The sequence below is a fragment of the Onthophagus taurus genome, chromosome 11 (genome assembly GCF_036711975.1).
Source record: "Onthophagus taurus isolate NC chromosome 11, IU_Otau_3.0, whole genome shotgun sequence".
In the NCBI taxonomy this organism is placed as follows: Eukaryota; Metazoa; Arthropoda; class Insecta; order Coleoptera; family Scarabaeidae; genus Onthophagus; species Onthophagus taurus.
The window spans coordinates 29073985-29095333 of NC_091976.1; the positions used below are offsets into that span (position 1 = coordinate 29073985).

A 21349-nucleotide genomic window follows, 5' to 3' on the forward strand; every position below is an offset into this window, starting at 1 on the left:
AAACTGTTGCTTTAATCAAAGTTTTGTAAGAGACCAATTGATAAATAATTGATCACTTTACACGAAAATACTACCCGTTTGACAAAATTAGCAGTGGAGTTGAAAATATTTTTAAAAAAGAGCTTTTTATTGCAGATAATGTTTAATTTTAAAGAAACTTTGACCCGCTATATCTCGTTAAGGAGGCATTTGCGACCTCATGTATATTAAGACTTTTCATCCTAATTTTTGATGTATTACCTGCCCTAGAAGTCTGTTAGCGGTTTTTTGAATCACCCTGTATAAGATAACCAGATATATAGGCTATATTATAGTAGTTATATCGAAGGTGCAAAAATTCTGTGTACATATGTGCTTTAATATTTCATTGAAATATGATCGATTTCTTTTGGGTTATTAGTGATTGAGTTAAAAAGTTTTTTGTTTAAATCAAGCGTGAATTTAATAGGGATGTTGGAGTAGAGATTAGTGATGTCAAACGACACCTTTTAAATTTGAATTTTTTGTTCTTTCTATGACATCTCTTGAATTAACGACTGTGAAACTGGGTTTGAACTTTGTCATTCAGGATGTTTAACATAAATTTTGATAGTTTTGCCATTGGCGAATTTATATCTAGTTATTGGACGTATAGGTATGCCCTGTTTGTGAAGTTTTGGGAGAGAATACAGTTTAGGGATTGAAGGATTCATGTCAATAAAATAGTTTGAAATGAAGTTTCTTTTTTGTATGTGAGGGGAGAATTTAGTCCATGTATCCTTACAGTTGTTAATAATTGTCTTAGTTTTCCTGATAATTTTGTCTAAAGTTGTCTTTAGTTTTATGTAATTATTGTTATTCATGACACAAACGGTTTTCTTAACGTATTCACATCTTTCGAGAATAACTATGCCAGCGTTCTTCTTCAAATCCTTTACTATTTTCCAGAATTTTCGTTGTTCTTTAAAATCTCTGTTGTAATTATGTTGTTTTTCGGATTTCTTTAAAAAAGAGATGAGTTCGTTTTTTAAAGGCGTTTGATTATTGTGGTTTCTAATGGCTACGTCAAAGTCGATGGCAGTATTTGTTAAATTAATTTTAGAATGGAGGGCAAATTTATTCTTTATTCAGGAATTGAATCTCATCCTCGGACAAATTTGTAAAAAGATGGACTGTTCTTTGGGGTGTTGTTGCTGTTTTACTCGCTTTACTATTGTGTTTGTATTTTCTGAGGTTATTGAGTTTTTCTTCTTTTTGCTTAGGTCATCCTGTCTCACTTGTTTTGCCTATGATCAAATCTCGTTTATTAATTCTTCGAGCTGTAAGTGGTGGAAGATTTCTCTTAGTTCTCTGTGATGTGAATCTTCTCTAGATTGATGTTAATGTTCTTAAAATGTTTTCTTTTTTCATTGTTTAGTATTTTTTGACTGAGAATTCGTTTTGTTTCTTCTTTCAAAGATGAGCATTTGATTTTAGCGAATGATGGTGGTTTTTGGTGATTTCATTTTTAATACAGATCCTTTTAAAACCATGAAGTTTTAATAAACAGAATGCTCGATTATCCCCTAAAACTGGAACATAAAGAAATAGAATTAAAATATATCAAAACCTAGCTGACACCAATAATTTCCCCCTCACCATGACCAAAAAACTTATTAAAAGCTATAAATTAAAAACAGATCCATTATATACCAAAAACAACATAGATACCACTTATAGATCCATACCCTATAACAATCTAACTCTCCAATGTAAAGCCATCTTTACAAGACACAACATCACATTAGCTTTTTCCAACAACCACCCCATAGATAAGATTTTGTAATGCAATATATATTGGACAAACGGGTAGGAAGCTCAAAGAAAGACTTAAAGAACACAAAAATCCAACATTTACAAATACTACATGGAAACAGGACATAAAATCGATTACGATAATGTGAAACTGATTCATAAACAACCAAAAGGGTATAAATTGGATCTTTTAGAAATGTTGGAAATAGAAAAATATAATAACATGCCCGAATATGAAACCTTAAACGATCAAACCTCATATTTTTATAAAAAAATTGTGATTTTCATTGTCTTATTTAGATTCAGCTGATGATGAATTTTTAATTCGAAACCGGTAACACGCAAGTAAGAAGTTTCTCTCTTTTGTTTAAATCTAATTGAGATATCAAGTTGATTTAAAAACCATTTTATAGCAAATTTAAATTAGTTTTAGTACACCAAAAATAATTCTTTCGTTCCAATAAATCCCATTGTTACGATTTTTCTAATCCAACTCTGTACTCATTGAGGTTAAGTTGATAAAAATAAAATTTATTAAGTCGTAACTCAAGAAACGAATGAAACAAAAACCATTTTAAAGAAAAATGAATTAATATTAAATGAGTTAAAAATTATTTCTTTCGACGTGATTATTTTTTTTAACTTAATCAATACCATTTTAATTTTGCACATCAAAATGAGACATAAACATACACATAAATATAAATCTTTCTATTTAATTACATTAATTGGTAGCAATTTGACGGTGCGTTAAACAAATGGTTACCAAATTTACTGGACCAATGAGTCCTATGCAGCTGTCAGCTCGATTATTATTACGGTTGTTTTATAACGCGAAATTAATAGGAATTATAGTAATTGCAACCGGCGATAAAATGTTATCGACGAAATTATAATAGATGAAAGGCTTCGTAATTAGATTATCATTTCGCGTCCTTCTATAATCAATTAGCTCCGAATAAGTGCTTTGTTTAGGTTTTAAAACGCACTAATTGGTCGTTTGATGTTAACTTGGGATTAAATAAAAACCTACGTTTTCGATATCAATATCGTTGGGGAGTAATTATTTTAAATTTGTAGGGATACTAAATTCGATTCAACAATTAATATGGATTTATGGAATTAGCAAATTTTTATGTAAAGTTTGAAAGGTTTCAGCGACCAATAAGCTGATGCATGTTTTTGCTTTGAAGGTAGCACTTTGAAGCTGCTTTGTGTATGTGCAACCCCAATACAATGAACGAATGGGTTATTCACTGAATGTATTTAGCCAGATGGAAAATAAAACAAAATGGGTTGGGAATAAGATTTAAATGGGGATTCAATTTGTTACGATAATTTGATCGTCATCAAATGAAGTAAAAGGCGTCACTTTTTTTTGAACGTATTGATTGGAAAATCCATTAGCGGTATTGTACAATCTACGTACGGCTATACCCATTACATAAAACGCATTACGAACGCGCTTGTCGAACCATAACGAAACGGAAAAACTAATGGGCGACGTGTGCGTTGCGAAATATTCCTTTTAAAAAAGTTTTTCGTTAATGAAAATTTTCTTTTTTCAATTACATCGGTTTTTACAGTTTAAATTTATGTAAATCCGGCTTAAGTTGATTTTTTAAGTTAACGTCAGTTGATGTTCGGTTGTGTCGGGTAAAAGTTGGTAGTAGTTTGGGCAACCGCGGATTTTAATGGAAAAGTTGCCGAGTTATCTTGCTAATTGCCAAGTTTGCGCGGTTACCTATTCCGTTCATTAGCCCAGAGTAATACAGATAATATCAAGGAAGCCCGTCGAAGTTATCGCATAAAACGTGGCCTAAATAAAACGGAACGCGGCATTCGAAATTAAATCCCGTTCATGATTTATACCGTTGGAAAACTTTCGAAATATATCCCGACGTCGTGGGACCAACACGTTTTTCCCGCATCGTCCTCAAGGGTCTTCTTCTTATCGGTATGCGGTGTAAAAGTTAAAAACATTTCCGAATTTAAATACAAGAGGGAAAACTTAGCATTATGACGTTGCTAAAATTACAGCTTTCGAATCCGAAAACTTTAATAATAACCTACTCATTGATCCCAAACATTTCAACACGCAAACATGGAAGAATTGTGTTAGCGAGAATCGGTCATCCATTAAAGAACACGTTCGTGATCGTACACTTATAGAAATTGCTAACCAATAAATCCAATATACGCAAACAATTACTGATCGATTTTCTAATAATTACCATTCGGTTTACCTACGCGAACGCACGGTTTACTAATCAGCAACATCTGGTGGAAAACGATATTTAAGGCACTCTCGTTATTAGATAACGCGAAAATATGACAGCTACACTGGGGCGATACCAAAACCGGTATTAAATCTAAATTACGATCGTATTGTAATCTAATTGGCTTGTCGCGTTGCCCTTCCTACAGTTGTATCGATAACGGAAACAATACTACTAGTACTATCACCGAATTTATTGCACAAGCACCACAAGTATGTAGGTATTGTGGTGACATATAGTAACTTTATTTTAATTAATTCAAATAAATAAGAAACCGTTAATAAAAACAAGAAATGTAATAATAAAAATTAGTATATTACTATAGCATTCCATTTAAAATAACGAAGTTATGGTCTACTTCCGGTTGAAAATATTTTAGATCGAAACTTCCGAATAAACAACCCATGCTACCAAAGTTTCAAATCTCTACGAATAGTAGAACCTGAAAAAGTTCTAACGAACCAACTACGTGAGACACCCTGTATAAAGATATTAAAAAAAAGCGAGATAATCGTACAGAATTCAATATTATTTTATGATTTTAAGATTATCCAACTTGACTCGGTTACCATGGTGATTAAGATCCAAATATTGCACTTGCTTGTCAAAATTGACGTTGAATTTAAGTTTTCTTAATGAAAAACACATAATTAATTGGATTAAGGTTGAATTTAATTCAAAACGGGTAAATGGATGAAATTATAAGCAAGGTAAGTGGATTAAATCAAAAAAAAAAATTTTTAGATCAATTAAAATGTACAAGAATTTAGGGTTAAATAACAATTAAAACAATTAGAGGAATGTTTATAGATAATTTGTAGAGAATTAAATTCCCTTTCTGTCAGGCTAAAAAAATATGGGTCATTCCATTTACAATTTTTGACTTTTGCGCCATTGAACATGGAGAAACAGTAATTTAATTTTTGACCATCCTGTATAAGATTGGGACTATCTTATGTCATAAAGTCAACCTATTTCTCTACGTACAATGAAACGGTGTATAAAAACTATAGCATTCCATTGAAAATAACGAAGTTGTGGTCTACTTCCGGTAGAGCGGAAGTGGCGGCCATCTTGAAAATATTTTAGATCGAAAGTTCCGAATGAACAACCCATGCTACCAAAATTTCAAACCTCTACGAATAGTGGAACCTGAAAAAGTTCTAACGAACCAGTTACGTGTCATTTTGAATCTGAAGTTAGCTATCATATAATAGACAAATGGACAACTTCACGGTATTCCTTATTAAAAAACCTTTAAAATGAGTTCAAATATGACGCATTTATCTCGAAAAACAACAAAGTTGTAATAAAAAATATTAAAGTTGGCAACATTGAAATTAGCAACAAAATTTTGAAATATTAACACCAAACTTAATTTTTCATTTTCTTATTGTGATTTTTATAGATAAATTTTAAGACATTTTATAAAAATTAAGAATTTGTCAAAATGACATTGACATTTCAAACCGGAAGTTGCTTATATTTCGACTAATATTGGAATTAAACGTATCATGTTTGGGCTTATTTTAAAAGATTTTTCACGACCATTACAAATATATCAAAATTGACAATGACATTTCTAACCGGAAATTGACCATAACTTCATTAATATTGAAGATAAATATGTCGTTTTTGTATTTATTTTAAAGGATTTTTAATGAAGATTACAAATATGTCAAAATTGAGGTTGACATTTTAAATCTGAAGTTAGTTATATAATAGACAACTTCATGGTGTTATTTTATGATGTATTCTTTATTAAAAAAACCATTAAAATGAGTCCAAACATGATGTTGCTAGATATCACTATGTTGTATATTTTTATTGCACTAAAACTAGAACTAACACTAGACCTAGAACTAGAAAAATTCCGGTTTAGCCGCACGTGTCTAAAGATGGCTATAAAACACCTTAAAACCTTTTTTTTTAAACCATGTAACAATGCATTTTCCACTTTTTGAAATTCTCCTATCTGCAAAGTTTTTCTTTTACGAGGACCACGATAGCAGTTCTTTATAAAGCTAATCTTACATAGAAGAGAACGCAGAAAGAACTATACAGAAACAAATATGCTTATGAATTACCGCTTACACGGATTATCAAGACATTACTGTACTACATATATTCCATACATAATGGACACCTGTATATTATAATATTCTTTTCCTCCAATGACGTCACGTTTCCTACAACATCCCGTAAACGTCAATTTGTTCGAGTTAGATAACCTTATAACTAATACTCAACGGACGTTTGAGTGAACGAGTACAAAAATAAATAAGTAAATTTTAACAAAACTCTCAGTGAAATAATTAATAATATTATCTTTTAACTTGTAGTTAATACCAAGTAAATTAATTAACCTGTTTTAATAATTGAATTATACGTAATGAAATTGTAATAACATAACCAAACAAAATAATAACTCGTATTTAAGGTAAGTGAAATTTGAAATAAAAATTATAATAAAAGCAACGAATAGTAATGAAATCGAAAATTATAACTTAGCTTACCTTGTAGATTACTGAAATTCTCGGATAAGGAAATTTGGACTCTTCAAAAGGAATCGGTAACAATGATTCTTGATTGGAATAATTCTTCGGAATGGTACACTGGATTAATTGGATTAGGAACCACTTAATTTTCTTGTTTATTATTAAAGGTGAATAATTTTAATTCAAATAATCTTCTTATTTAACTTATTAAATAATAAGTTTACTATTTTTGAGGTTATGTCACAATGGTGATTGACAAGTAACCTAACTTTTGTTGTGGTTTTTTAAATGATCGCCGATAAAATTGGCATGCTCTCGTCGTCACGTTCCAAATCACACTAAAATCAACCAGATTCCTTTGTTTATTGCTAAAACGTTTTAAATAACGTCTTCTGATTGGTTAAATTCTTCAACTTGAAATTCGTAATTTAAATTTCTCCGGTACTACCAACTTTGAAATGTCAAATGTCACCGATTAAATTTGATCAAAAATTATTTAATTTCTATTTTAACAATATTTATGTATGAAATGTTGTAGTTTTGTTGCTTTAACTTTGTTTGTGCTGATTTCGGAACATTTTCTTTTAGATTTCGACGTGCAGCTTCAAAAATATATTCAAATATTTAATCTACGAATTTTCATCAAAACTCCCATACGATGGATGGTTTTTGGTCTTGACATGCTAAGATTATCGTTTTTAATAGTTTTAACCGGACAAACTTGAATTATAATAACAAATTAATAAAAAATGAAATTTGAGGTTATGTCACTGTCAAAATTGTACAAAATTACTTCGTATTGACTTTATATGGATTAAATACAATAAAAAAACGTAAAGGTCAATAATACATGATGAATACTAACATGTTTACAACATTTTATTAATACAAAAACAAATTTTTATAATTATTATTCGTAACCTCACTTACGATTAATGCAATAATGGAATATTTCAAAAAAAAGTAATGAATGACTTGGTTTTTTAAAAAATAATAAGAGTAAAAAAGTTTTAGAATTAAATTCTACATGAAATGAGGTATTAATGTATTAAATCCACCAAAAGGTTAAAAAAATATGTCAAAATTGATCTCAACTTGCCACTAATTTGGTTTTTCTAGCTTAAAGTATTAGGAAGATATTTAATATTTTAAAAATTTAAGACCCAACTTGGAAAGTCTATATCAGGGGTACAACTTAGTATAACACGTCACATACACTTAGTGATTCACATATAACTCTTATGTGAATCACCCTGTATATAGGTAATGATAAATCCTACAAAGCGTTTTTTTAAATTTCTTCTTTTTGTTCGTAACATTGAATAAGAAGTCAAAACGTAACGCCTAATGAGTTGTTTAAAAAAAGTCTTTTCAGAAACTCGTAATTGTAGCTTTTTAAAAAGCTTTTTAATTATCGCGAATTAAAAAAAAAATAACCTATTGTTGTGTTGGTATCTCGTTAGGGGAGTTAATTGTTCTAACTGATTGTTAGAGATCATTATTCCAAACAATTAAACCTCAATTATTGATGACCGCATTAAGTTAATGATACATTATCTGAATTAATCACATTACATCTTACATTTTTATATTTTCGAATGTTGGTATTTGGAGGCAAAGGGTGTAAAGTTACGTTGAGGGTTGAATTCCCATTCCGACTCAGAGCATTTCCGCAATTTTGCGCCACTCGCATGATTAATGCTCGCGCTTGTTTAAAAATAATGTCTCATTAACGTCGCGCGGCGTATTTACTGCGGGGGGCCCTCACTTTACCCGGCTTTTCATAAATCCGGGCGAGAGGCGCTCCGCATGCACATAACGTGTGTAATTCCGTCAAAGGGCCGCGTAGCGTAACAGAGAATGTTTGCCGTCGAAAAATACATCTAACGACGGCGCTGTCGTGTTCAAGTCATGCCCTTTTCGTTCGTTTTTTTATTATTTAAACCCGGCGGGGGCGTCTCTTTCACCTGCAAAGTATAAATTAACGGTGGTAATGTAGCTCGGGTACTAAATCAGTACGGGGGCAATGCGTTAGATGGAGGGAATGTCCGGTGCGGGCGGCAGCGGACAGTTCGGATCTGACCGTTCATCAACCGGACAGGAACCGTACCTGCGGTGTACCGAGTCCCGGTAGAGTCCCGTTTAGTTCAGGTTCTATATCATAACTTATACCATAGAATCCATAGATCGAGACAATAATGTTAAAATCTAATCATGTTCTATTCAATGATTTAGTAAAAACCGGCTCCTCCACCAAAATTTATGACACTTTTAAAACTTCATTACTGCGTTATTTTTAGGGATTAAAAAATAAATTACGTTTTATTTAAAAATTTGAAGTGCCCTCTTTAAAATGATATATGATAACCTATTCCGAAATTTGTAACCAGCTAGAAAAAAATTCTTTTAAATTATGTTGTAAAAAAGAGGTTACGTTAATAACGTTGTTTTTAATACAAACTTTAATACATCATATCTATCTTATTTATGTGAATACAAAAATGTGTTATAGCTCAAATTAAAGCTTAAATTGTCCTCTTTAATGTGGTGTAACATAACTTATACGTTAATATTAGAATTTTAGAGAAAATTAGCTATTTGTGGAAACCGAAACAAATTCGTATCAAAAACAAACTCTAACACGTTTTCCTAGTATATATTCATCCCCATTCCGCCATAGAAGAAGCCAAAGCAGCTCAATTACATTTTCTCCTATCTAATTCGCATTACATAAAACACCGTACAGAACCTACCTTCATCATGACGGCAAAAAAAGACATGAAATCTAATACATAACATAATACCAGTTGACGTGACGCGATAACTATGCTCAGATCATCTCAGCATATCCCTGAAATTTCAAAGAAATTTAATTCCAGATCAACCTAAAAATAAAACTAAATACGACCTAAATAAGACCTGAAGGAGTGAATAGTGTTTCAGCAATCCATCATGAAATACTCTCCAATAGTAACATATAACCAATTCGTTTACAAGTTTTCCAAAGATATATTAAATTTAATACATGCTAGTGCTTTTCTGAAGTGATACCCTACATTGCCACATTATTGAATGTTTTGAATAAAATGTCAACTTATTTTGATCCAAGATACAAAATGAACTTTTTTGATGCTGATTTAACTCATGAAGCCACTCTAAAAAGAGCATACTTTAATTAATAATTGGTGATATTTCCACAAGGATCCTTCAAGAAATGAATTTTATAATCAAAAACTTCAATGGAAAGATGACACTTTTATTAACACTTTAGGAAATTTTCACATTCCAAGAAATGGATTTTATACGAACTTATAAAACTTAATCGGCTAAAATTGCAAAATTCGAAAAAATTGTCTATCATTTCAAAAATTTATTTCTCAAGAACTAAATGTGATTTTTCAAAACGGCTTGTTGCATTAAAAAGAGGACACTTTAATTAATAATTAGTGATATTTCCACTAGGATCCTTCAAGAAATTAATTTTATAGCGAATTTTGAAAATTATCAATGAAAATTGCAATATCGAAAATTTTATCAAAACTTCAAATATTGTTTTTTCAAAAACTAAAAGCTATTTTTCAAAACGAGTTTGTTCATTGGAAAGAGGACACTTTTATTAACACTTTAGGAAATTTTCATACTCATATTCCAAGAAATGGATTTTATACGAATTTTTAAAACTTAATCGGCGGAAATTGCAAAACTGGAAAAAATTGTCGATTATTTCAAAAAATTTTTTCTCAAGAACTAAAAGTGATTTTTCAAAACGGCTTGTTGCATTAAAAAGAGGATACTTTAATTAACAATCGAAAGTGATAATAGCGACAGTTCTGTTAATAATGAATGTGATGGTGAATTATAAGCGAAGAGAAGAAAATTAGACGAAACTGCAACAAGAGATTTTATATATCGTATTGGGATTGTGACAATGAGGTTGCTAATGATAAATAAGGTTGTATTCAATGAAAAAAGTCCTATTTGGGTTGAACTTGATTATTATCTGCAGTGTCCAACACCTAAAAGAGATACTAATTCCTGTGAATGGTGGAGTACTAAGCAATAGGTTTTTAATATCCGGCCAAAGCCAGATATTTGGTAACTATCCGGTATTCGTTCCACCACTAATACATGCTAAGAAGATGACATACAAACAATATCAGAAGACGAAGGACATAAATTTAAACACAAAATACAACCAACTCAATAAGCAAATACATAACGAAGTAAAAGTATATCAAAGTAACCAATGGTTACAAGTTTGTTCAGAAATCAAGAAAGACAAAGGGCGCTCATACTGGTACAAGATTAAGAAAATCACCAAATACACGAGATCCTGGTCGATGCCAACACTAATGTATAACAATACCGAGTGAGTATCTGACGTACAGAAATGCAACGCTATGGCAGAACATTTTCTAGACGCATTATCACCGAGAGAAAACGCACGATTCGACAAAGACCACCAGAATTTTTTTGATAGCTGGTACGCACGGTATCTAACAACACCAATACACAATAAGTCTATCCCAGATATTAGCGAAGACGAATTCAATATACTACAACCAATTCGGATTTAAACCACAAAACTCTACCTCCCTTCCTCTTTCAATCCTATTCAACAACATCGAAACAGCACACTTACAAAATAAACGCACAGTAGCGGTCTTTTTGGACATCAGCAAGGCTTTTGACAGCGTGTGGCATAAGAGAATCTCCTAAATGTAAACCCATATCTGATCAGAACCACAACTAACTTTTTTAATGAATGACAATTATGCATAAAAATCAACTATACATATTCTAACCCGTTTTCTCCTTTACAAGGCGATATAATATTTACTGTTTCGATATTTTTTTTTCAAACCATTCCCTATTCGACCCAAATTGAAACAACAAAAGAAATACAAACATTCTACAAGACAAATATCTAGGTATGTTTTTAGACAAGAAGTTACGTCTAAAAAACACTACAAAGAAGTGAAGCAATAAGACGGGCAAAACACTTTCGAAGCTTAAAGTACGGGAATAAAGGAATTTCCACTAAAACGGCTGTATACAGTGTGTTAATTAATTATCGTACCTGACGTCATCATTGCAAGTATGCAACTAATATCACAGTATACGCGATTTGTACACGATTTGCATATTGCAATACCAATATTGTGATATTGGTTGCATACTTGTAATGATGACGTCGGGTACGATAATTAATTTACACACTATACATCTACAAGCAATAGTTAGACCTTTTATATAGTTAGACAAAAATTTATCAACAGGACATTGAACAGACATTTATGGAATTATGTGTTATATAATATTTTCTCTCTCACTTCATCCTTATTTATGTGAATACAAAAACATGTTATATCTCAAATTAAAGCTTAAAGTCTCCTCTTTAAGATGATGTAATATAACCTATATGTTAATAATTGAATTTTAGAGAAAACTAATTTTGAAAAAAATTGTTGATTTAATTTCGAAGTATAGTTTAATTTTAATGAATTAATAGTTGGTTGAAAGGATGGGTATAGGAGTCGTTGTCGTCAGTGCGTAATGTTGTCATAAATCTACAAAAGGGAGCTGCTCAAGCCTTAATTTCTCGCGTTTTACGAGAAGGGCGGCAGTAAGTTTACGCAAGTAAACCAAAGGGAGTCTACCCGGGTCTTGATAAAATAATTTATACGGTTCGTTCCACGGTGCCCGTTAGGCCTTTATGACGGGACGCCGAGCGCCTATTTATATTGAGAAGGGGGAGGTATAAAAAAGAATTGCCAACGTAATTCCCGCCCCTGAAAATCTCGCGAGATTTTACCCGAAAAACACACTATCGGGGCGTCTCTTCTTCTAGCCGAAGCGGAATTCGTAATTCGGTTAATGGCATCTGTAAACCGACGGCTTAAATTCGATAATTAATCACTCAGGTTAGCGGTTTGGGCCGCGTTTACAACGAGACGGTTCCGGTAAACTTTTAATTAATCTTAAATTACACAGAACTGATCCGATACTCTTCTCCGCGTTCCCGTTTAACGACATCATTTTGACTTCAAACTTTCCATTGCAACGGCACCCCGATATTAACAGTTGCGCGATTCGGGGCTATAAAACCGAAACGGAATACCGATTTGATAAAATTTAAACTATGCACTATTACACTGAACTATCAAAAAAAAAAAAATAGACACGTTTAATCGGAACATCACCAAATACCATTTATTCAAAATAGAGTTTGATTTGGCAATCAAGTTTAAAACATTGATTAATGGTTTTAAAAAAAATATATTTATGAATACTGTGTTATTTGTCGTATTCACCTTCAATATCTAAGCTACGAAACGGGTTTCTAGGAGAAGTGGAGGTACATATATACGACACACGTAGTGACAAATGATGCAATTATATAACAGCCCCCGGCGTCAGCCGCGAAATATCATCCGAATACGGATGGGCGCCGCCCCGCACCGTTCAGGGGGCGGTTATTTTGATATTGCAGTCTCAGCTCCGCGCGAGCCGCTGAAATATGTTGTTAAGCCCCGCGAGTACCTCGGCTTGGGCCGCGACGCCTCCCCGTAATTGTGTATTCCGGCACAATTCCACGCTACACATTTATTTCCCCCAGAAGCGCGTCTAAAAATGCAAAAGGCCGACATTTGACGTCCAAAACGGTACCACTCCTCGTTATTTCGTTGTACATCCCTCGCATTTATCAACTTTATTCAACACGTTAATTATTAATTAGGTGCCGATGAGTTAAATGGTTACTAAACAGGTTTTGTTTAATTTCAATTACTACAGTTAACGTTGTCGGTATTGATTGATTAATTAAGGTCAATATTTAAACAATAAAGTAACTTTTTAATAGGGATGAATTAATTATTTATTCAGTAATTAAATTAAGTTGATTCATTTTGATGTTATCATTAAATTTGATTAAATTTATATTTTCTATTTTGCGGTTACATTACTAATCTTTAATATAGTTATGGTCGTTTCATCGGATTGGTTTACGTAGCTTGTTATTTTACGGCGATCGAAGTTTAAAGCCTCGCCTGATGGGCTATTGAATATTTCCGCAAATTATTAACGCCCAAATAATACAATTATTGCTCGCGACCGAAGCGCGCGCGGTTCGTAACACGGTTAGTGCCCACAGTTTCGGCCACTGCCCCAACGTTATTATCTAATTAAAAACTTTTAACTGGTTAGAAATTACGTAACCTAACAGTCAAAATGAAAGAAACTTGCTTAAATTATTAAAAATTTTATTCATTTAACTAAAATTTACGTCAATTTTATATACAGGGTGTTTCGGCGACTCGGGGAACAAATGTAACCACATACAGTGTGTTAATTAATTATCGTACCCGACGTCATCATTGCAAGTATGCAACCAATATCGCAGTACTAGTATTGCAATACGCAAATCGCGTAGTACAAAATAAATACTGTAATATTGGTTGCATAGTTGCAATGATGACGGTTCATGTAAAAAAGAATTAATAAAAGTCCTCAAATTGCAAAGATACAAGGCCATCAAAGAAATTTTAACACATTTTTGTAAATATCTTAAACACTATTTATGGTAAACCGTTGAAATTTGGTACAGTGTAAACTAATATCACGTAAAATCATTAAGAAATTTTTGAGTTGGATCGGTACGCGGGAGCAATGCTATACAGGTGTTCCTAAAGTTTGTTTGCTCAGAACTTTTTAATTCTATCATAACCCTACATTTATTTTTGCAGTTTCTAATAGTAAATTTAGTTTAGAAACTTTTATCACTCTTAGAGAATATTGATAAAAACCACCGTTTTCGAATTAAATGCAAAAATATTAGGCTCCGAATTCAATAACACTAAAAAAAAATAAATAAATAATCTGAATCGGCAATGACAAGTGAAAATCGAACTGAGCTGTCATAACTATTATGTATGCAACATGTCCAAACATTAACAAGAATAATAAAAAAAGTACATAAAATTACAAGACAAGTAATATAATAAAGGAAATGTTCAAAAACTTCGGAACCCAACATTTTTGCATTTAACACGAAAACGGTGTTTTTTATCAATATTAACAAACAGTAATAAAAGTTTCTAAACTAAATTTACTATTAGAAACTGCAAAAATAAATGTGGGGTTATGATAGAATAAAAAAATTTTGAGCAAACAAACTTTAGGAACAGCCTATATAGCATTGTTCCCGCGGACCTCTCCAATTCATAAATTGCCTAACGATTTTACATCACATTGATTTATACTGTACCAAATTTAAGCGCTCTACGTAAATAGTGTCTAAGACTAGTGTTAAAATTTCCTAACTTTGATGGCCTGTTTCTTTGAAACTTGAAGACTTTTACTAATTTTTTTTTCATGAATCGTCTTCATTTTCACTCTGGTGTAAGTGGTTAAATTTGTTCCCCGAGTCACCGAAACACCTTGTAGATATTTGGTATCAATTAGATACTATAATTAAAATGTTAATTTCCATACAATTTCTTGGAGTTTTTAAAATTCTCCAAGATTTATAGAGGATTTCTCATGATTTTTGGAGTATTTCCACAAATCTCTGATGAACTTTACAGATTTTCCAAATACACTCAACCGCAAAATTAACGCACCACTTATACAGGGTGTGTCAAATGCCTGGAATGTTTCAAATAAAAGTTACTTTATTAATTGTGGCGCATTTTTTGGCGATGTTTGCTTGTTTACATCGTTTTTTGTTTCGTTGCTATGGCAACCATGTTTTTTTGCATATTTTGATAGAAGATAAATCCCTCTTCGCGATGAACATATCAAATCATATGGTTGAATAAGAAAAAATGCGTTCCCTGAAAATATTAAATCGGCAAATTATGATCAAAGTAGGCACGAAATAGCGCCTACTTTGATGACTATTGCTTACTTAATAGTTGACAGCTTTAAATGTCTGAAGTTTGTACACTGTTCAATAATATTTACCCGGATACACAATCCACAGTATCCAAAATATTAAAAAAAAATCCTTAACACCGGAAGTGTTAAAAACCTTCCAAAAAGTGGGCTTCTGAAAACAGCTGCTAATGATGAAACTACATTAAATGTGTCACCGTACCCATACATTATTAATTATCCATAATTGATGAAACTGTCATTTTTTTGACATTTAAAGCTGTCAACGGCGTTATTTCGGTGCCTACTTTGATTGTAAATTACTGGTTTAATATTTTCAGAAAACGCATTTTTCTCGATTTTTTTCTTATACAACCATATGATTTTATATGTTCATCATATAGAGGGGCTTATCGTCTCTCAAAGTATGCAAAGAAACTTGTTGGGAGGAGCTGTTATGTCTAGAAATTTCTACCTTACATTAGCTTTTATATCTCAGAACTTCTATCCTGCATCGTGGAGTCTGCCAAATTGTTGGCAGCAGAAGCTATTGTACTTCAAAACGTCTGTTCTATACTGTGCAGTTAGTTATTATGTCTAAATATTTCTACCTTGCACTGTAGAAGTTATCCGCTTGTTGACAATATGAGCATTTGTATCTCAGAAATTCTGCTCTATACTGTGAAAGCTGTCAACTTGTTGGCAGCAAGAGCTATTATGTCTGGAAATTTCTACCTTGCATCATAGAGGTTGCTAACTTATTGGCAACATGACCATTTGTATCTTATTGTTAGAACTTCCATTTTATACTCTGAAGTCTGTCAATTTATACGCAACATGAGCTATTTACCTCAAAACTTCTGTTCTACATTGTTAAGTCTGCCTACTTGTTGTCAGCATCAGCTATCGTATTTCAGAGCTTAGATATATTAAAGATTGGTTGGTTAAATATGTTCAATAGATGTAAATTGCTAACGCTCTGTCTCTATTGTCTCTATTATACGATTTTGACCTACCTGACAAACAAAATAAGATTTCGTTGTGTTGCACACAATTTGAATATGAGGTTCAGTGGTAGAATTTCTCCTCCTAAGTATAAGTTGTCATTCATTTAGAAGATCATTCACGTATCAGATTTGTGTACTTTACAACGATTTGCTTAATGACCTAAAGAGGTTATCTCTCAGAGCCTTTAAGCTTGCTAATGAGACATCAAGAATTTGTTCACCATCTTTTACCTTTTATCTTATTCTCAATACAATTTTCGTTAGTTGTGCCATCTGGACTCCGCCTGACATATTTTATTTATACATTGTAATTAAGTTTATTTAATTCAAGAAAGACATTATTATTATTATTATTTGATCGTGGAGTCTGCAAACATTTTTACAATGCATCGTAGAAGTTGCCAATTTATAAAAAAACTCCAAACTATACATATAAAGATGAAAATCATACTAAGCTTATTTCTCGGAATAAAATAATGATCTATATCACAAATTAAAGTTACCTTTTCACAATGATATATAATATAGCGCCTCGGTCGCTAATAAGTCATCTTAAATAAACATCATACTTAATTATCGCATCACGACATTTATTTATTTATTTAATACATACAGTTGAGCACAGAAATGGGACGAAGCTTAATAAATATTAGAACCCAGAAGAGATCAAACCTAATTAAGCCGAGGTCGTTTGCAGTTGAGGCGCTACATTGATACCATGTCAATATAAAACTTGAATACTTGTCAAGGATGGACAGTTTAACAAATCCGAGCTACGCAAACAGAAAAACTGAGGAGTTTTCAAGAATGGTGGGCTCCTTACTTTTAGTATTGTTGTAGCGCCTCGCCCGCAAGCGACCTCGGCGTAGGTGAACGACATCAAGCCTAGTTAAGCTGAGGTTGCATCCAGCTGTGGCGCTACATTGATACCATGCCGATACAAAAACATCGTGAGTCAGATATAACAATGCTTTTAGAACCTCTCCTCTATATTGTGAAAGCTGTCAACTTGTTGGCAGTAAGAGCTATTATGTTTGGAAATTTCTACCTAGCATCATAGAGATTGCCAACTTATTGGGGACATGAAGATTTGTACCTCAGAACTTCCGTTCTACTTGTCGGCAGAATGAGCTATCGTATTTCACAGCTTATATTAAAGATCGTGGAGTCTGCCAACATATTGGCAACATGAGCTTTTATTTCTCAGAGATTACATCCTACGTCGTGGAGGCTAACTTGTTAGCAGTAGGATGTTTCATGGCTGAAAATTTCTACCATGAGCATTTTTATTTCAAAACTTCTGTTCAATATTATAAAATCTGGCAAGTTATTGGCTCAAAACACTTAAATTGTTTATCTGTAAAATCTTTATGATTAAATATTTATCATTAATTAAACCAAAAAAGTGATTTAAATTGATTAAAATGTTTGTTAGTAGGATGTACTTAAAAGAACTAGTACGCTGTTTATTGCATTGGATCGTTGTAACTTTTTCAGCAAAGTGAAACTAAATTATCAAGCTTAAAACTTTGCTTTTACGTCAGTTACGGTCACCGGTCGGCTAATAGATTACAACGTTTCGTTTCTGCGTGTTTCGCATAGCGACACTTGTTCCCCGCGTACGTTTCTGTGTATGTTCCTCGTATGTAGTTCCAGTATTCTCCCCGGTCCTGTCTACATCGTGTTCCAGGAACGCGGAGGAGCGCGCGTGCACTTTGTCATGACGTCGACAACCGGAACAAATGGAATCCGGCGTCTCGGGACGTACGCATATTTGACGGCGAGGGCGAATTATAAAGCCAACGCGACAGGTGACGAATTTACGACCGCCTTCCTTTCGCCTTAATTCGCCGAATTCCGTTATATTACGCGCCCGCGTGTACGCGAATACGTATAAATATAAATCCCACGGCGACAGTTTGTTACTGCTAAAACTCCCAACCCCCGTTTTCATACCCCGTGTCTTCTATGTTCCCATCCTGATGGATGTTCTCGAATGGAGAGTGTGCGAGAAAGTGGGAATTTGGGTTACATCGCTATTAGTTAAGGAGTTTAAACAAGTTTTCACTTTGATTAAGAACGATATAATATTTTTTAATTTTGGTGGAGGAGCCGGATTTAAAAAAATTTTAACTTATAAATTATAAATAATCACTCACATGTGTATTAGTAAATGAAGATGATGCTTGGGACCAACTCCTCCTTTCTTCAGAATTAATTGAAGGTGCAGGACTCGTCGGATAAAACAGCACATGTTTCTCCCCAGTGGATTGTTGTTGATAGACGCTTTGGGTACGTCCCACTCCGTTGAGGAAAAGATCCTCGCCGTCAACGGCGGGCATGCTGAAAATTTTTTAAACTTGCTCTGCAAGTTCCATGATTATTATCCGATTCAAAAGTTAGTCTATCGTAAAAACGCGTGCTTTCGAGGGTGCGCTCGATGCGGGGTTGGCTCCGGGTTGAAAGTCCGCGTCGGACTGAGCGTCTCGACGCTTCTAGTGACGGATACGACCACCAACGTACGAGTTGGAGCAGGCGCGATTTCGCGCCAACCTCGCTCGAGGCTCCTGAAAAAATAATCAAGTTAGACCAGTCACGCGGGGTAATTGTTCGACAATAACGTCCGCGTGATAAGCCGCACTCGTTTCACGCCATTCTCTCGATCAGTTTTATAGATTGTTATTTTTTTATCATTACTTCTAAATTTCAACATTAAGTAATATTGTTTTACAAAAATCAAAGGCAAAAACAGAAAAACTGAGGAGTTTTCAACAATGCTACGTTGCTTACTTTTAGTATTGCTGTAGCGCCTCGCCAGGAATAAACAAAGTAACTATTTCGAAAGACAAAATAACATTCTCGATAATGAAAGGTAGCCTAAAAAGAGACCCTTCATATACAAAAAGAAACCAGATATTTAGGACCAGATTTATGCCATCGTAAGTCTGGCAACAAGAACATACAAACTGTTATGTATTCAAAAATACAAAAGATTCTATCCTGGTAACAAAAGTAATAAATATAATAATTCATGACTAACTATGCACATTCAACTAATAAACAATATAACAAAAGTGTTTTTGTTTTTGAAAGAGATTGTTATTTTATTTCTATTAAATATCTTCTTAATATCATTTGAGATATTTCCCGGAAAAGTGATAAATCTGTTTGTGTTTTCCCTACTTTTCGTTTCGTATAAACGATTGTTGTCAACCTTCTTTTAATTTTTTTTTCAGAGTATAATTGGTTGCCATCATTCTACATCATTTTCACGCAACCAAACTAAACTTTTTTTTATTAGTTTAAAAGTAAACAAATTATGAAAAACTTTCTGTTTCTATTCACCCCATTCTACGGTATGTTAATTCTATCAGTTAAGAATTCCTTTATAATTTCTGTGTTTTCCTTAATCAGTTGCTTGTCTTGAAATTGTTTTCCTTGAGGAAATCCTCTATTTTTTCTATGTATTGGTCTTCTGTAATGATAATCATTCCTGCGCCTTTGTTGGCAGGGGTAACTATTAATTTATTTTTGATGTTTTTTCTTATTCTGTATTTTTTGTTTCTTCTCTTCTCTTACTAAAATTATTGTAAATTATGTGAGACAGCAAAAACTTTAACAATATACCCAGCCCCCGGATTTATTATTATTATTGCTGCTGGGCTGAGGAGGGCGGCCCCTCTCGTTACCGCGACCTATAAGATCTATTGTAACTTTAGCCCTCCAAAGGTTTAGGGCAAATGTAGGTCCTTAATGAACCTTAGTATTGTCCTGAGGTCTTGAACCTTTATGTCGGTAGGTAACAGGGGAGTTTTACCGAAGACGTTGTGCCTTAGACGTCCTCTGGCGACGCAATTGCACAGTATATGTTCAGCAGTTTCTGACTCGTCGTTGCATAGTCGACAAGTTTGATCCCCAGCTTGTCCAATGTGGAAGAGGTGGTATTTTAGGGGCACATGGCCGGTTAGGTAGCCTGAGAGCGTTCTTAGATCCCCTTTGCTGAAGCATAAAACCTCTTTGGTTTTGTTTTGCGACGGAGTTATCATACTCTTCGCTTGTCTGTGACCTGGAAGTTCTTTCCAGCGTAAGGCTATCTTTGAAGCCTCCCAGTTGTTGATTATTTGTTTTAGGTGGCTTTTTTGTAGTCCACATCCAGGTTGGGGTCCAATGAAGGGCGTGTTTGCTGCCTCTTTGGCCAGCTTGTCGGCCTTCTCATTGCCCTCAATGTTGCTGTGACCTGGAACCCACCATAGGGTAACATCATTGCCCCTAGCGAGTTCTCTCAGGTTGTTGGTGCACTCTCTGATCAGTGCGGAGCCACACGTGTAGGCCGAATTTATGGATGCACCTTTTTGTCCCTTCTGTAGGTTCAAAGCGGTGGAGAAGTTTATAGCAAGAACTTCTGCTTGGAAAATTGTTAAGTCCGAGCTGAGGGGCAATTTGATGTGGCTATTTGGTCCACTGATGCCCATGCCTACTCCAGATCTTACTGTCTTTGAAGCATCGGTGTACCAGGCTAGGGCTCCTCTTTTTAGTTGAGGCCCTCCTTTCGCCCAATCATCCCTGCTACTAAATATGACCTTATACGGTTGGTTGAAATTGTATTCCGTCGGTATAAGGTCCGTTTTAATTTCAATCAGGTGATTTAGACATGGGTCTTTGAGGATCTCGAGGTGTCCTCTGATATTACCCTGCATCAACTTGAGTGAAGAAACTGTTTTCAGTAATAAGGCACTTAAGGCTGCCTCCTTTTGTATATATATGTGGAGCGGTGTGAGACCGAGTAGGGCTTCCAAAGCAGCCGTCGGACAGGAGGGTGCTTTTATTTGTAGCTTCCTTCTCCGAGTGAAAGGGACTATTTCGATTTTATTGGGATTGATGCTGAGCCCATTGCTTCTGCACCAAGTACTGGTGAGTA

At 33.7% G+C, this 21349-nt stretch overlaps 1 protein-coding gene and 1 long non-coding RNA gene across 3 annotated transcripts in view; one reads left to right on the top strand and one right to left on the bottom strand.

Annotated features, from left to right (window-relative positions):
• The window catches only part of LOC111415201 (sarcoglycan delta), a 115656-nt gene extending 96751 nt beyond the window's left edge, over positions 1-18905 (bottom strand). Inside the window, exon 1 of the mRNA XM_071200180.1 lies at positions 18591-18905. Within this exon, the coding sequence (XP_071056281.1) occupies positions 18591-18773 (183 nt within the window). The 5' untranslated portion in view covers positions 18774-18905. The remainder of the gene's footprint in view (positions 1-18590) is intronic.
• Positions 6240-7399, top strand: LOC111419566 (uncharacterized). Of its 2 annotated transcripts, XR_002707021.2 has the most exons (4): positions 6240-6336; positions 6395-6492; positions 6576-6717; positions 7139-7399. It is a non-coding gene; the product is annotated as an uncharacterized lncRNA (long non-coding RNA). The 2 variants fall into 2 exon arrangements; XR_011641947.1 differs by lacking the exon at positions 6240-6336 and having other exon boundaries at positions 6343-6492.
• Positions 18906-21349: the final 2444 nt, after the last annotated feature.